Here is a 15,960-nt window from a genome sequence, read left to right as displayed (position 1 = left end):
CACGCCGGTGGCCCCAATCCCTGGAAGGTGATCATGATCCTCGAGGAATTGAACATCCCCTACAACCACAAGATCGTCGATTTCCCAGACATGAAGAAAGAGCCCTTTGAATCAATCAACCCCAACGGCCGCGTTCCCGCAATCGAAGACCCAAACACCGACACTACCCTCTGGGAATCCGGCGCCATTGTCGAATACCTAGTTGAGACCTATGATAAACAAAATACCATCAGCTTCGCCCCAGGCTCAAAGGACTATTTCCAGGCCAAGCAATGGCTACACTTCCAAGCCTCCGGCCAAGGCCCATACTTCGGCCAGGCTGTCTGGTTCACCCGCTTCCACTCAGAGAAGATCCAGAGTGCTATCGACCGCTATGTCAAGGAAATTCGCCGTGTTACCGGCGTGCTTGACCGTGCCCTTGCTGGCAAGGAGTATCTTGTTGGTGATAAGTACAGCTTTGTGGATGCTGCCTTCGTGCCGTGGTATGTCCTTGCTGCCATGTTTGAGATTGACATGGAGAAGGAGTACCCCAACACTGCTGCTTGGTTGAAGCGTGTGCAGGAGCGTCCTGCTATTTCCAAGACAATCCAGGATCGGGCTGAGGCAGTTTCCAAGCATCACTAGAGGGTTGGGGTTGGTTTCACACTTTAGATCTCAGACTTAGCCATAGAGAAATGATATATGGATAAAATTTAAGTTAATGGTTGATGACCACTTGGTATTCCACAAATTAAATAGCGATAAAGGACCATGATCATTGTGGAAGTGTGACACAACACCTCGTGCAATCTCCTAGATACTATCACAGCGTAACCCATTGAATACTTTTAAGCGCATAATCAATCCATATTGATACCTGAAAGTGTAAATACTCAGGTCTAATGCCCCTGGCGATTCATATACTTCAATGAACAAAGAAACCACGTGACCATACCATACACACTAGTCCATAAACAGTTAGTGGCGATACAGCTCTTGGCGCTCACCCGCGAGTTTTGCGTGTCGCGACATCAACCTCCCCCAGCTGTCCCCATATCCAATCATCACTTTCGGTCTCGTTTTCTATCTACACTGGCCCTATTTTAAGCCATTGTTGGATTGCTGCTCTTGGAACTCCGCAACACAGTTGCGCTTTGCAAGGACAGATTGACAGACGGGCAAGGAGTTCACCTGCCGACCGCGACAACCTTCTTGAATCAATCATGGACGACACTTACAACAACCTTACCGGGGCATCGGATAATGGCCAGTCTATGACTGGCATGGGTGCCTCAGATGCCAACCGCGCCCCCAGCCATGCTTCAGGTATGTCACTTGAATGCCACAGTGTTACATCGCATGCTCATGCAATTGAATAAAGCGCAATCGCGCCAGGATTCGCCTGTGAAGAAAGTTGAAGACACCGCTGTATCTGACGACCCGCTAGACGCCCCCGCATCCCCCAAACCCCAGAACGGTGGATCTGAACCCCAAGACGCCGAGATGGGTGGCACCGACACAGATGCCAAGCTTGACACCGAAGGATTGGAGGATGCAGTAGGCGAATCGCACCCGCCAGTTGAAGGAACCGAGGGGCTCGAAGATGCCGTGGGAGAAGACCAACCTGCACCCACCAAGTCGTCCCTGGAGGCCGCTGCGCGCGAACAGCTTGTCACTCAAACACACGCCATTATCCTTCCCAGTTATGCCACATGGTTCGACATGAACACGATTAATCACATTGAGAAGAAGGCTCTTGCCGAGTTTTTTAACGGTCGCAACCGCAGCAAGACTCCTGCTACCTACAAAGATTACCGTGACTTTATGATCAACACCTACCGCCTTAACCCCATCGAGTACTTGACCGTTACTGCCTGCCGTCGTAACCTTGCTGGTGATGTGTGCGCTATCATGCGTGTTCACTCCTTCCTTGAGCAGTGGGGCTTGGTCAACTACCAGGTGAGTAACCTCGTGCTTCCTCCGAAGCCCCCGTGCTAACTTCCGCAGGTTGACCCCCAGACACGGCCTTCCAACATTGGCCCACCTTTTACCGGCCACTTCCGCGTCGTCGCCGATACCCCTCGCGGTTTGCAGCCATTCCAGCCTGGACCCAACCACAATGTCACATCTGGCAAGGCACTCCCCGCCACTCAGCGTGCCGCTTCCTCTACTCCTGCAATTAAGGACGATCTCAATCTTGAACTCCGCCGCGGTATCTACGACGAAAAGATCAAGGATAGTGATAAGGATAAGCAGACAAATGGCGAATCCAACGGCGTGGATGTTGCCCAGGAACCCAAGAAGAGATCTCACTGCTTCTCTTGCGGTATTGATTGCACAAAACTTCGATTCCACTACGCCAAGTCTACTGCGACGTCAGCAAACGCCAGTGTCCCAGACACCAAATATGACTTGTGCCCCAACTGTTTCCTCCAGGCAAGAATGCCTTCCAGCCACAACGCCTCAGACTTCGTCAAGCTCGAGGATAAGTCCCACTCCCATGTTCCTGATAAGGACGCCCCGTGGTCAGACTCAGAGCTGGTCTTGTTGCTGGAGGGCCTGGAGAACTTCGACGAGAACTGGGAGCAAATTGCCAGCCACGTTGGCACCCGGACTCGCGAAGAGTGTGTTATGAAGTTCTTGCGGTTGGAGATTGAGGACAAGTTCATTGACGACACTCCCGATCTGCGTTCTGGAAGCGGCCGTGACCCCATTAGCCAGTCCGAGAACCCTGTGCTTTCTGTAGTGGCCTTCCTGGCCCAGATGGCAGAGCCCTCAGTGGCTGCTGCCGCGGCTGGTCGTTCCGTCGATGAAATCCGCAAGGAGCTGCGCGCCCAACTGGAGAAGGGATCTGACAAAGGAAAGGATTCAGTCAAGGCAGAAGACTCCATGGACGTGGATCCCGAAGCCGTGCAGCAAATTTCCGATAAGCCCAAGGAGTCTCTTGGCACAATTGCTCTGGCCGCGTCCGCCGCCCGTGCTGGCGCCCTGGCTTCCCACGAGGAACGCGAGATGACCCGTTTGGTCTCCGCCGCCGTCAATGTGACCCTGCAGAAGTTCGAGGTCAAGCTGCAGCAGTTCAATGAGATGGAAGAGATCATCGAAGCCGAGCGCCGGGAGCTCGAACAAGCTCGCCAGCAGCTCTTCCTGGACCGAATGACCTTCAAGAAGCGCGTCAAGGAAGCCCAAGATGCTCTCCAAACCGTCAGCCTGCAGGGCCCTAACGAGCACACTAACTCCATGCTGGCCGATGCTGCCACCACCGGCGTCGGGCATCACTACAGCTTCCAGCCTGTCGGTGGAGACATCCGGGTTGGAGCCCAGCCCCTGAGTGCCCAGCCTGGGGCGGATTTTAAGACGCTTGATCTGTAGCTTTCCTCAATAAATGTACGATATCATCCCATGGATCCATACTGAGGGAGTTGCTTTTCGTCTTCGCTGAGTTATGAATATTCTGAACTTTCTGGCTAGGAAAAGGCGCACGCTGAAGTTTTATTTGTTCCCTGTTGGAGTTTGTTTTTTCTTGATTCACCCTCCTTCCAGAAAGTGGATTGTTCTATGGGGTAGAACTAGGGGGTTGGGAATACTTCTTTCATTTTTTTCTTCTACATCGACGTTAACATGTTTACCTTTTCTCTAATCAGATGTCTTTGATGGAATGTATTTTCTTGCTGTGAGAGTAGCGCTAGTAGGGTATAGTCGTCGAATCGAGGTTAAGTACATGTATGTTTTCATCCCATTGCCATTGCCATTGCCATTCCCATTGCCATTCTCAGTCGCCACCGGCGGGTTTCTGATCAAACTTCTGATCAAGAGGCTGTGATTGTCCAAAATGCGTACGATAGTAGCCAAGCCAGCTCTCTTCACCAGCCGGCAGGGCTGGTTCACCTGCAGAAAGTTCTCCATCATCACCGGAAGAACTACCATAACCAACCAGGTCTCCATCGGATGGAGACGGAGACAGGGACTCGTTGAATCTGGTCCGTTTCCGCGGAGGCATTTCCACTTCTGCTTCCAGATCAGGATAATCATATCCATATTCCTCCCAATCACTGCGGTAGAGAGTCCGAGCCCGCCAGTCAACGAGTTCTTCTCTGGCGCATCGCTCGGGGGCTTGTTTGGAGGCTTCGTCCTCGGCGTCTTCTGCTTTGATTGGCTCAGCGAGATGCGCTGGAATGGGTTGTTCTATTAGTTGCAGGATGTGGGCTTCGTCGCGACGGTCGTGGTTTGCGTCTACCATATCTGCGTGCTGTTCTTCTGGGTCCAGGGCTGATTCGTGTTCGTCGGGGTATGTTGTTGCTGAGGGTGGATGAGGGGGTTCGTCGGTTTCTCCAGTCGGTATGAGATCTGGATCGAGATCTTCTTCGTCATCTTCTTCCATGTCATCGTCCTCCTCATCGTAGTTGTCTTCGCCGCTGGCGTCTTCGCTGTTTCTATCCTCGCTATCATAATCTGCTTCTTGGTCTTGTTCTTCTTCTTCTCCTTCTTCTCCTTCTTCTGCTTCTTCTCCTTCTTCTGCTTCTTCTTCTTCTTCTTCTTCTTCTTCTTCCTCTTCGCCGTTCTCGCCATTCTTTGTTGCTTCCCGGGGCTGGAAATAGTCCTTGTCTGTTAGGGCTTTCTCCGCCTCCTCGTAGCTGAACCTTTTGATTTTGAAGCCCTTGCGATGATGATTGTCTACTATGACCAATTGATTCCGACGAGCGATTTCAACAAAGCAGGGTGATTTGTGTTTCATGTTTAGCACCTCGATGGCAGCGCGAACATCCTGTGTTCGGACTGCACTGGCTCTATCCCGACCACGACGGCTCATCGTTCGCAAACGGGACATTGCAAAAAAGAGCGATGACTGGACCAAGCGGCGTGTGACGCTGACTGTCAGGGCGTAGAGGTCAATGGCACTACCTGCAGTTATTGACGGCATTTGGTGTTGGGCAGTGATATTTGTCGGTGATACAGAAAGGTGGAACCAATTATCCTCTTTCTTTGAACCACCATAATTCATAAGTAGGTTTCTAGACATCCGGATCCAATTACGGAGGTGGAACATATCGGCTGCTAGACGCAGATCACCTCGAATTGTGTTGTTCTCACCCTCGTCCTCGGCTAGATCCTGAGCACGAGATTCGGTGATAATCCAGTTGTCTCCATGCTGCACCCTTCCAGCCGAGGCTTCAGTAAGGGACTCTTTGAGGACCGCCAGATCCGCATACTCATCAAGTAGCGCATTAGACTCCTGGCTGACCTGCGCAGCAGATGGGAATTCACCCAGGATGGCTGCTCTGGACTGTGGATCAGACGCATTGTGAGCTTCCAGCTTCTGATGCAAAATCCTGATGTATTCCGAAACTTCCAGCTCAGACTTGGTTCCAATTGCAGTCGCGAGCTCTCGGATGCCGCCTTTGCCTTTTCGATCAAGGCTGTTGAAGAAGACCTCTTTTTCCGTAGAAGTCCAGATCACAGATCCAAGCTGACTGACTTCAAATACCTCGTCATCCTCCTTAGTTGCAGCATAGTCGAGACCGGTCTTCAGTTCGGCCAGGAGCTTGTTGTAAGGTCCGAGGAGATGGAGCGAAGCGCGCAACAGCGGGACGCGGGACCCAAGCACCTCGCCGAGTCCCCATTCGATTTTATCGGAGACATTATCGAGAGCTGGTTCGTTATATTCGTCTTGTATTATTCCATTTATAGTCTGTTCGGGTGTTGGCGAGCGTCTGTCAGAAGCGCGCGATTCAAAGTCGGACTCGGACTCGGCGTCGTCGGGCTCATAAGAAGTGTCGCTCATCGTTTGGGCTCGCAGGTTCGCAGCACATGCGGTGTAATCGGAAGCAGAACATCACAGCTGCCTCCAGACCAGAATGAAATGAGCGAAAGCTGTGGAGGTCAAAAAAAGTTGGAGAGCTGAGATCCACTATCGATAAGAGATTTGCACTGTTTGCTCCGATTGGCCTTGAGCTTCGTGACGAGTAATTTCCTCTTCGTCATGGAGTTCTTACGCTGTGTCTCGCGATTGAGACTTCCGAGGACATATCTGGCAAGGAGGTCTTTGGCCTTGCGTTCCTTGCGCCATGTGCGGTTTAACTCATCCAAGCCTTCCCTTCCGACGGGCATTGTGCTTCGCGACTACCAGGAAGAAGCTATACAATCCGTTTTGAAGTACTTGGGTGAAGGCCATCGGCGCCTGGGGATATCACTTGCAACAGGAGCTGGAAAGACAGTAAGACTCTATCCTTTGTCTATCAAGTATAACACTAACCCCCGCAGGTCATCTTCACACAGCTCATCGACCGAATCCCTCCGCCAGATGCGAAAGCCACCAAAACCATGATCATTGTTCATCGACGAGAGTTAGTTGAACAAGCCGCCAAACACTGTCGTCTTGCATACCCAGACAAAATGGTTGAAATCGAAATGGGCAAGAATACCGCGACAGGCGCCGGGGACATTATCATCGCGTCGGTACAGACATTAGCGCGCGGGCGCGTTTACAAGTTCGACCCTAGCGCATTCAAGCTCGTATTAGTGGATGAAGCACATCACATTGTTGCAAGGTCATACCTCGATGTTTTGGGACACTTTGGGCTGAATGAGCAATCGGCAAATGGACCGATATTGGTTGGAGTCTCTGCTACTTTCTCACGGTTTGATGGTCTCAAGTTGGGTGCGGCTATTGACCACATCGTCTATCACAAAGACTATGTGGATATGATACGTGACAACTGGTTGGCAAACGCTGTCTTTACGACTGTCAAGTCTGGGGCCAATTTGTCTAAAGTAAAGAAAGATAGTTTCGGCGACTTTGCTTTGGGGTCGCTTTCTGAGGCTGTCAATACTGCAACTATCAACAGTATCACCGTTCGTGCTTGGATGGCGAATGCTGAAGAGCGAAAGTCTACTTTGGTCTTCTGTGTTGACATTGAGCACGCACGCCAGCTTACTGCTGCCTTCCGGGGCCATGGTGTTGATGCGCGGTATATTACTGCCGGCACAGCCAAAGGCAAGCGCGCAGAGGAGTTGCGGGCTTTCAAAGATCAAGAGTTTCCGGTCTTGTTGAACTGCGGTCTCTTCACAGAGGGCACAGATATCCCGAACATTGACTGCGTGCTTCTGGCTCGACCGACCAGATCTCGAAACTTGCTCATCCAAATGATCGGCCGTGGACTGCGACTGTTCCCTGGAAAAAAGGATTGCCATATAATAGATATGGTAGCCTCCCTGGCAACTGGCGTCTTATCTTCGCCGACTCTATTCGGCTTAGATCCCGATGAAGTCCTGGATAACTCCAGCATGGAAGATATACAGGAGAAATTGAATAAGCCCGCAGAGCAAGCACCCAGTTCTGATATAGCCGAGCCATACGACGGAGCAGACAACGACATGAAACTTCAATTCACAACATACGATAGCATATACGATCTCCTCGGAGACATGCAATCCGAGCGACACATCAGGTCACTCAGCCCGCACTCGTGGGTCCGAGTCGGCGACGACAGATACATGCTTTCCGATGCATCAGGTTGGATGACCATCGAAAAAGACAACGACCTGTTCACCGCCCACCACGTCATGAAATTCAAAGACCCTGTAACGGAAGTCATGCAATACACGCGCCCGCGCAAGGTTGCTTCCGGCTCTGATTTGGAGACCATCGTGAGGTCGGCAGACACGTTTGCCAATAGCAAATTCGATCAACACTATATCTGCACGCGAAAACCCTGGCGTCGGGCTGCGGCCACGCCTGGTCAGATCAAGATGTTGAATGCAGCTCGTATTCGGGACCGTGCTGTGAACGGACAGGATTTGACTCGGGGACAGGCTGCTGATATGATCACGAAGTTGAAATATGGGGGTAAGAAACGCTTCAAGGATTTGGAGGCGGTCAAGAGGAAGCAGCTGCGCCGAGTGGATGATATGGATAAGCTGCAGAGGAGAGTTGATGTCAAGGTTGGGCCTGTAGATGCTTGATCAGTCAATTCGTGTACATTATACCATTTGATCTTCTGATACCCAGTGAATTATCATGTGTTCTCACCCACCGGTACTCCGAATAGCAGCCAAAGAACCATTGATGACCATTTATATTGGTAAAGAATCCGTCCAGAAAAGAATAAAAAAGCCCGAGGCGCAAAAGAAGAACTAAACCAATCACTCCAGCTCCCCGTCCATCAACAAGAAGGTTTCCTCCCATAAACAACAACCCTAAAAAAGTCAGCCCAAGCCCCCATCATCCCTAAAAAAAACCAACAACAACAAAGAAAAAACCCACTCTTTAACATAAGAATGCAAATGCTTATCCCTCATCTGCTTCTTAACCATAGCCTGAAAAATCCTAGCAGGCCCCTCTCCCCACCCAAGAACCTGCGTGAAAATGCGCAAAGAATAAGACTCAACCGCCTGCTGAATCATACAAGCCTGATACATGCCCACCTCCTTCAGATGTGGATCGCGCGGCCAAGGCGAGTACGGCAGGATATAGGTAACCTCATGGACATCCTCGAAGCCAGCCTCGATCATCCAATCCTTGAGCTTGCAATAGATGTTCATTTCGCGGCCTAGGATACGGCCCGCTGTGTCGAGGGCTTGCATGCATTCTAGGATGGGCGAGCCGGGCTTTAGCGTGCCGTCGTCGCTCCAAGCCCAGATGGCGCTTTCTTGGATTTCGAAGTAGCCGCCTGGTTTGATGTGCGTGTATATCTTGCGGTACATTTCTGGCCAGTCGGCTACGCAGCTGGGGGGTGTTAGATGGGGGTTTTGTTTGGTGAGGTTAGGGTTGAGTTGGATTGGGTTGTTGGCTTACCCGGCTAATAATCTTGCGTGAATGAAATCGAAGCTATTGGGTTCATAGAGCCATTCTTGTTCGAAGTCTTCGACGATGAACTCCACGTTGGGCGCGACCCAGTTCGGTTGGATGGCGCTGATATCGTTTCCGATGACCTGGGCTTGGGGGAATTTCCTATCGTTGTTAGTTTTGTAATGGATAGTAAGTAGGAACGGCATGGGCCTTACTCGGCGATATCCAGAGCCCAGATTCCAGTTCCGGTTCCCAGATCTAGAATCTTCTGGGGATTTGTGACGGGGGCTAGGTGTAGCTCGCCCTTCATTAGGAGAAGCCAGCTTCTAGGTCATCAGTAATGCAATGCATTGAAAGCTCAATAGAACAGGCTGAACTGACATATGATGTGCCTGGTATTTATTAGCTATTAGCTATCTGCCTCTGCCTCTGTCTGTGAGAGCTATGCATGATCACATACCAAGTCCATCCGGTCTTGCTCTTCTTCGTCGTTTGGCAACCTGTCGGGTCAAAATGTGCTTATCTTGTAGGAGCGACAGTACAATACATATAGTGTCCCTTTCAGGGTTAGCAATTGAGCTCATTGCACACGGAAAACGTAGAGGGATTTACTCACAGTTCTATTACTGTGATAGCGCCGACCATTTTCATATTCATAGTCAAGCACACTAGAAGAAAGCGAAGTCATATCCGAATCCTCGCTAGCAAACTCATCGTTATCATCCTGCCAAGGTGGTAAGTTAAGCATACGGAGCTCGGGACCTTCGGAAACTCAGTACATACGCCGCTGAATTCATCCGCAACAATTGGGCCTTGAGTATTGACCGGGGCAGTATTCTCATAGTCCCCCGTATGGGGAACTGCAATTGCCGCCTCGGCCATCTCAGCGGATTCGGCTTGTATCTGGGGATCGGCACCTGGCGAAGACATAACTTGGTTGATTGAAGCAAGCTATGGGGGAGAAGAAAAAGCTAAAATGCGGATGTGGTTCTACCGTGGCGAATTTTGGAAGTCTGGCCATGATTACGCTATGCTCGATTTCTGGACTGCAATTGCTGGAAGATTGTGCGTCTGTACTTGATCGGAATTATTATCGAGGCTCTGGGTTCCCGATTTAGCTATGGTCCTGTCGGTGAGAGATGCACGATGAATCCGGATTATGTGAGGTGTCGAGTATGGGACCCGTTGCTCTGCAGCAGAATTGGCGCGGAGCTACTACTAAGTGGGAAGGGAGATCTGTTTAGCATTGTTATGATTAACTTAAAATACAGATTTGGTGAATAGCTCTAATTTAGGTTGGGTCGGGGAAGCGATAGTGTGGGAGGGTTTGTGTTATGTGGTTGAGCGGCTATCATAGAGGTCTAGAATTACTGTATAGTTTGACTAGGAAGTAATACCCTGAGACTTGTCTCACACTCGGGATTGGAACATGCCTGTAGATGGCTTGACACATTTATGAGATTGACCGAGAGCAAATGGGGGGAGTACGAGTGGAATACAGGGGAATACGGAAGGAGTGAACGAATGTTTGAACAGGAAATGTATTTTGTTCTCAGCATAAGCATATGAAATTCATCAACACATCATAATATGCATCCATCAATAACAGCACAAAAGCGAATAGCTTAGATGTCATCCTCATCGGAGAAGACCTCCTCACCACGCTTGCGGCGGGCAGCACGCTCCTTCTTCTTCTTGCGGAGCTCGGAGCCTGTAAAAAGGGAATAGTTTAGTAACTGTAGATATAGTAATAAGGGGTACGGGGAATAGAACTTACCAGTAAGCTTGACCTTCTTCTGGACAACGATCTTGTTACCCATGGCATCGAACTTGTCCTCATCATCGTCACCCTTGGCGTCGAGACGGGGACCGGAACCCTGACCCTGAACCCAGTTGTGACCGGAGGGAGTCATGACACCGTCGTTGACAGCCCAGACTTCCTCAGTGAGGTGCTCAGTGAACTCGCGAGAGTGAGTAATGATGACAACACCACCCTCGAAGGACTTGATAGCCTTGGAGAGGGCACCGAGGGAGTCACGGTCGAGGTAGTTGGTAGGCTCATCGAGAACGATGACGTGGGGACGCTGCCACGAGCAAGCGGCGAGGACGACCTTGACACGCTGGCCACCGGAGAGACCGCGCATACGGGAGTGAGAAACCAGCTCGGCATCGAGACCGAAGTTGGCGCAGTGCTGCTCAATCTCCTTACGGACAAGGGGACGGAACTGACCGGAGGCGAGGGCCTCCTTCTGATCAACCTCAGCGACCTGCTTGGGGTGAGAGACAATGATCTCGGAACGGGGCAACCAGGTGTTGTCGTTGGACATCATGGGAACCCACTTCTCGGACTTCATGCCGATGTTGTCACCCAGAGACCAAGAGATCTCGTACTCGTAGGTGTTCTTGAACTTTCTGCGAGAGTGGATGCCAATGACACGACGCATGGTACCCTCGACCTTGTAGATCTTGTCCATGGCCTTCTCGTCCTCCTCAGTGACGATCTTGTTGGCGCGGTCCATGGTCTCACGGTCCTCACCGGTCTGGAAACGCCACTGAATGTACTCGGAGGGAGTAGAGTCAAGGTGGTTATCGATGTGAGCGAAAGCGTGCTGCTTGATGTAGGCAATACGGATGTTCTCGTGCTGGTAGACATCACCGGTGGTGGGGATAAGTTCACCAGTCAGGACGTTAACGAGAGTAGACTTGCCGGCACCGTTGGCACCAATGACAGCAATACGGGAACCAAGGGAAAGCTGGAAGGTAATTCCGTGGATCTGGGGCTTGGGGGTACCGGGGTACTGGAAGGACATGTTGGAGACACGGATAATGGCCTTGGACTTGGTCTTGACACCCTCAAGGAAACCGGGCTCGGGGAACTTGAACTCCATGTCGGAGGCACCGAGCTCGTAGTAGGACTTGGCAGCGGGGTGCTGCTTGACGAAGTCGGAGAGGGTACCGCGGTAACGGCGGAGCTTGAAGCGCTCGTAGTGGACAACGTGTTGGATGACGTGGTCAAGGAAACGAGAGTCGTGGGAGACCATGATGGAAGTGCAAGGGGAGGTCTTAAGGTAGTTCTCGAGCCAAGCAACGTTCTTGACGTCCAAATGGTTGGTGGGCTCGTCGAGCAGGAGAATATCGGGGTTCTCGAAGACGGCACGGCACAGAGCGAGCTTCATCTTCCAACCACCGGAAAGAGCAGTAATGGGACCCTCGATCTGGGCAGCCTGGAAACCGAACTCGTTGACAAGCTTGTCCTTGAGCTCCTCGAGAGGAGGGTGTTGGCCAACCTCAGCAAGCTTCTTCTGGGTCCAGGCAATGACAGTCTGCTCGGTATCGGCAGAGTCGAGGTCGTGCTCGACGTAGACGGTCTTGACCTCATCCTTCTTGGGGAAACCCTCGAGCTGCTCGTTGTTGATAGCGCGCATGAGGGTAGTCTTACCGGAACCGTTGGGGCCAAGGAGACCGTAACGCTGACCACGCTTGAGGCGCAGGTGAGTCTGGTTAAGCAGGATCTTGGCACCGTAAGCCAGGGAGAAGGTACAGTTGCAAAGATCGACACCCTCCTCCTCGTCAGAGGCGACGGCATCGGCAGCCTCGGCGTCGGGGCAAGCCTTCTTGCGGAGAGCCTCGGCGACGTTCTTGGCATCCTCCTCACCAACGATGGCGGTGATGTAAGGGAGGGTGTTCTGGGTCCAGATAACGTGGTCGGCCTCCTTCTCGTCAACGAGCTGACCGGAGACGGCAGCGACGAAGTTGATGATCTCCTCGGAAGAGGCGATGGTGGCCTTGTGCTTGGAAGCCTCAATGACCTCCTTGAGGATGGCAGCGACGGTGGAGATGTCACCAGCGCGGGAGACCTCGGGGATCTTGCCGTCCTTGATCTCACCAACACGGGCGAGGGTGTCAAGAGCCTGGCGGGTCTTCTCACGGGCCTCGGGGTCGGCAAGGGTGTCGTGGTTCTTGTTCAAACCCGGCAACATCTTGGGCAAGAAGGGAGCGACGAGCTGGGGGTCCTCGACAAGCTTACACATGTTGTCGACAATGACAGCGGTCTTACGCTTGATGGCGGTCTCACGCTCAACGAGACCACGGTCGAGCAGGGGAACCATGATAGCGAGGGTAGGGCTGGTCACGTCAGTGACGAAAGTGGTGGCACCGAGCAAGTGAATGGTCTCGGCGACGTTCTCGGGCTTAGCAATACACTTAATAAGCTCGGGAATGAAACGCTCAATATCCTTGTTGACAATGAGGCCGCAAACCTTCTCCATGGTGGAGTAGGCAGCCTTCTTGATCTCGGCCTTGGTGTCCCACATGGCCTCGGAGATGACGGGGATGAGAGTGGGAACCTGGTAACCAAGCTGGGCGCGGGCAGTCTCGACAAGGATGTTAATGCAGTCGAGAGCGGCCATCTTCTCGGGCCACTTCTGGGCGTTGGCCAGAGAGTCGATGATGGGGGTGATGACGGCCTTGACGGCGTTGGGGTTCACAGCCTGGACAATGGCGATGGCGGCGCTCTGGGCGGCCTGCTTGACGGGAACCATCTTGTCACCGACAGCGGCGAGGACGGGGCCAAGGAGGGAAACAAGGTGGGGCTCAACACCGGGAGCGATTGTGTTGTGGGCGGCAATAGCACGGATACCCTCGCAAGCACGCTCACGGGCAACGGCGTCCTTCTTGTTGGCGAGCTGCTTCTTGAAGATCTCAGCGGCCTTTGAGGGAAGGGCCTGCTCGGGAATGGGACCAGAGAAGAGAGTGGCAAGGGTGCCAGCGGCAGCGAGAGCCTCATCAGCGCTGGTGGAGATGTTGAGGTTCTTGATGAGATCCTCGAGGACAGCGATCGACTGGGCGGTCTCCTTGCCAGTGGTGGCAGGAGAGGAGGCGACGTTTGCGGCAGGCATTTTGGAAGAAATTTTGGCGGTTTTCGTAGAAAAACGGGAAGGGGTATTAGAGTAAAGAAAGAGAAATCCTTCCTTTTTTTTTCTATGAGGGGTATCTTTTTTTTCGTGAGCAACAAGCTCAACGGGCGTCTAAAGATCAGACGCAACGCTCAAGGAATCGAGCGTGGTGGTATTTCTATCCTGTTCTAAACAGAAGAGAAATAGAAAAATAGAAAGAAAGGAGGTCCAACCCTCGAAAAAAGATGCAGTGGAGGAGGGGAGAAGTGAAGGGAAGGGGGGAAGATATTTATCGTGTGGCTCTGGGCGGCAAAACCCTACGCAAAAAAAAAAAAGATTAAAAATTTTCATTGTCCCGCGCTAGAGCTGCATTAGGCCTAGTGGCTGAATTTGCAGAGCCCCGATTGGCTGCAGTCGAACTTGTGCCCGAATCCAGCGACGGTGATTGGCTGAACCCGTTGTCAGGCAGATTGGGCTTACTTATGCTGTCTATTGTCGTCTCTTAACTAGAAAACAACAACGATGAACAAGGAGAAAGCCTTGTCTCCAGTGTGGTTGGGGAACCCCCGAGATGACTGCCCCGCCGAGACGACTCTAACGTACAAGTTGGCGGCCCCGGTCGCCACTCATGATCGGGTGGCGCAGTCTCATATCGGATATCCAATGAAGAACTTTAAGATTTTTTTGAGGGCCATATTTTTAGAGAATACCGAGTACTGTACACTGAACTGACTCTCAGGATCTCCGGATTTGTCCGTCTAGACCAGACTTTCAGTGTCCTGATTCAGCGGGGGCTGTACTAAGAGCTAAGTCGACCAGTCTGCCATAAGATCTGCAGGTCATCTCCGACCTGATCAGTAGAATCAGGGGTATTAATGTGAGAAATAAAGATAACTTAGTCTGACATTCAGGGCTGTTCCCAATATGAAACGGGCTACTTGTGACCGCATGTCGCTCACCGCTTAGTCTTATCGCTTATCGCGGGCAAAATTTATATCAAAGTAGACCTAGGAAGTATGAGTGGCAGCAGTCCCGTTGTGCACTCTCTGTACAGTCTGTCTCTTGGATTCAAATCTCACATCCTAACTGTGCACCATTTCACCAAACCAAGTAACAACTCCTCGTTCACCCCCTACTGACGCGGGCATTATCGTAGCCTTAGCCTTATCCCCCGCGAAAAGTACCGGGTGGCAAAAAAAGAAAACAAAAAACAAAAAAAAAAAGTTAAAAGATCAAAAAAATGGCAATAAATCCAAATCCAAACGCCAAACGCTAAAAATGCCTGGGTGAACTCGGTACAGCCACGGGAAGAACAGAAAAACTTCCTTACTTTCCATGAAGCCCCAGCACCGTCCCTTATGAAATGCCGACTCATCCGCCAGCCAGTAGATCTTCAATCAGAAATAGCTTCTCCTGTCCAGTCTTGAATCTATTCCCAAGAAAGCAGTGGCGGGGACCCGCCACCTGTGACCAGATTCAGCTGTCGCCTACGTCGGGTCGAGGTCATCACTCTGTATAGTGGATCCGATCCGCATGGCAGGCCCCAGTTGTTTATTTGATGGGGAATGGATGAAGGGATTTGCCCCCTTCTTACAGTAGCTCGACTCTTAGCATCTCTGACAGGTCTTGCCTAGAGTACAGTAGTCCTGGTGCTAGTGCTAGCCTAGACTATGTCCCCACCCCCGACGTATAAGTCAACGGTAAGTTCAACCCTCGAGTCCGGGGTAAAGAAAGAGGGGACCATGATCATCTTCCTTCTTTGATGCCTTCCCTGTCACAATACATCCCTCGATCCAAGACCATCTACTGTAGCCAATCTCCCAAGTACATGTACCTGCCCTGCCATCCTCGTATTGCATCGTGTGTGGCTTTGTCCCCCCTTTTCCTTTCAAGCCCCCTGGCTCACGTCTCTTCTAGCCCCCTTTCTAGTAACTTGTCTGTTTTGAGTACGGTGCAGTATGCTGGAATGCGCTTTGGCCGTTGCGTTGTTTGTCTGATACATACTGTACGCAGTACAGTATGCTGCTATGCAGATTGCAGTACGGAGTGACTACCTAACCGGTCGACAGGTACAGTAGGGTAGCCCCTACTGTCCATCACCTACAGTAGTGACGGACCTATCAATATAAACCCAGAATTATACCCAGAAAAGGGGTAACCCGAGCAACCTATCAGAGAGTCGATCTGCTGTTGATACTTTGACGCGGGACGGGGTTCGTGCGATGTGAAGACAGCGGAATTTATATTTGGTGTAATCAGGTACGTGCTCGCGCGATATATATGTACCTGGCTGGCTGG

At 51.6% G+C, this 15,960-nt stretch overlaps 5 protein-coding genes across 5 annotated transcripts; 2 read left to right on the top strand and 3 right to left on the bottom strand.

Annotated features, from left to right (window-relative positions):
• Nucleotides 1-1,202: 1,202 nt before the first annotated feature.
• On the top strand, nt 1,203-3,351 carry rscE (uncharacterized protein; the record flags this gene model as incomplete). Its single annotated transcript, XM_057123190.1, has 3 exons — nt 1,203-1,305; nt 1,361-1,938; nt 1,987-3,351. 3 exons carry the CDS (start codon nt 1,203-1,205, stop codon nt 3,349-3,351), a joined length of 2,046 nt encoding a protein of 681 aa, XP_056988923.1.
• Nucleotides 3,352-3,751: 400 nt separating this feature from the next.
• On the bottom strand, nt 3,752-5,761 carry N7511_000764 (uncharacterized protein; the record flags this gene model as incomplete). The annotated part of the gene is made up of 1 exon (XM_057123189.1): nt 3,752-5,761. The coding sequence occupies one exon, from the start codon at nt 5,759-5,761 to the stop codon at nt 3,752-3,754; it is 2,010 nt and encodes a 669-aa protein (XP_056988922.1).
• Nucleotides 5,762-5,959: 198 nt separating this feature from the next.
• On the top strand, nt 5,960-7,941 carry N7511_000763 (DEAD/DEAH box helicase; the record flags this gene model as incomplete). The annotated part of the gene is made up of 2 exons (XM_057123188.1): nt 5,960-6,193; nt 6,241-7,941. 2 exons carry the CDS (start codon nt 5,960-5,962, stop codon nt 7,939-7,941), a joined length of 1,935 nt encoding a protein of 644 aa, XP_056988921.1.
• Nucleotides 7,942-8,121: 180 nt separating this feature from the next.
• N7511_000762 (class I SAM-dependent methyltransferase) lies at nt 8,122-9,697 on the bottom strand (the record flags this gene model as incomplete). The annotated part of the gene is made up of 9 exons (XM_057123187.1): nt 8,122-8,175; nt 8,239-8,704; nt 8,774-8,929; nt 8,983-9,093; nt 9,149-9,159; nt 9,228-9,267; nt 9,315-9,325; nt 9,384-9,491; nt 9,551-9,697. 9 exons carry the CDS (start codon nt 9,695-9,697, stop codon nt 8,122-8,124), a joined length of 1,104 nt encoding a protein of 367 aa, XP_056988920.1.
• Nucleotides 9,698-10,392: 695 nt separating this feature from the next.
• Nucleotides 10,393-13,665, bottom strand: N7511_000761 (putative translation elongation factor eEF-3; the record flags this gene model as incomplete). The annotated part of the gene is made up of 2 exons (XM_057123186.1): nt 10,393-10,478; nt 10,545-13,665. The coding sequence occupies 2 exons, from the start codon at nt 13,663-13,665 to the stop codon at nt 10,393-10,395; spliced, it is 3,207 nt and encodes a 1,068-aa protein (XP_056988919.1).
• Nucleotides 13,666-15,960: the final 2,295 nt, after the last annotated feature.

This window comes from Penicillium nucicola (genome assembly GCF_028828085.1).
Source record: "Penicillium nucicola strain IBT 29836 chromosome Unknown utg000001l, whole genome shotgun sequence".
Taxonomy (NCBI): domain Eukaryota; kingdom Fungi; phylum Ascomycota; class Eurotiomycetes; order Eurotiales; family Aspergillaceae; genus Penicillium; species Penicillium nucicola.
This window is presented reverse-complemented; position numbering and strand designations above follow the sequence as displayed.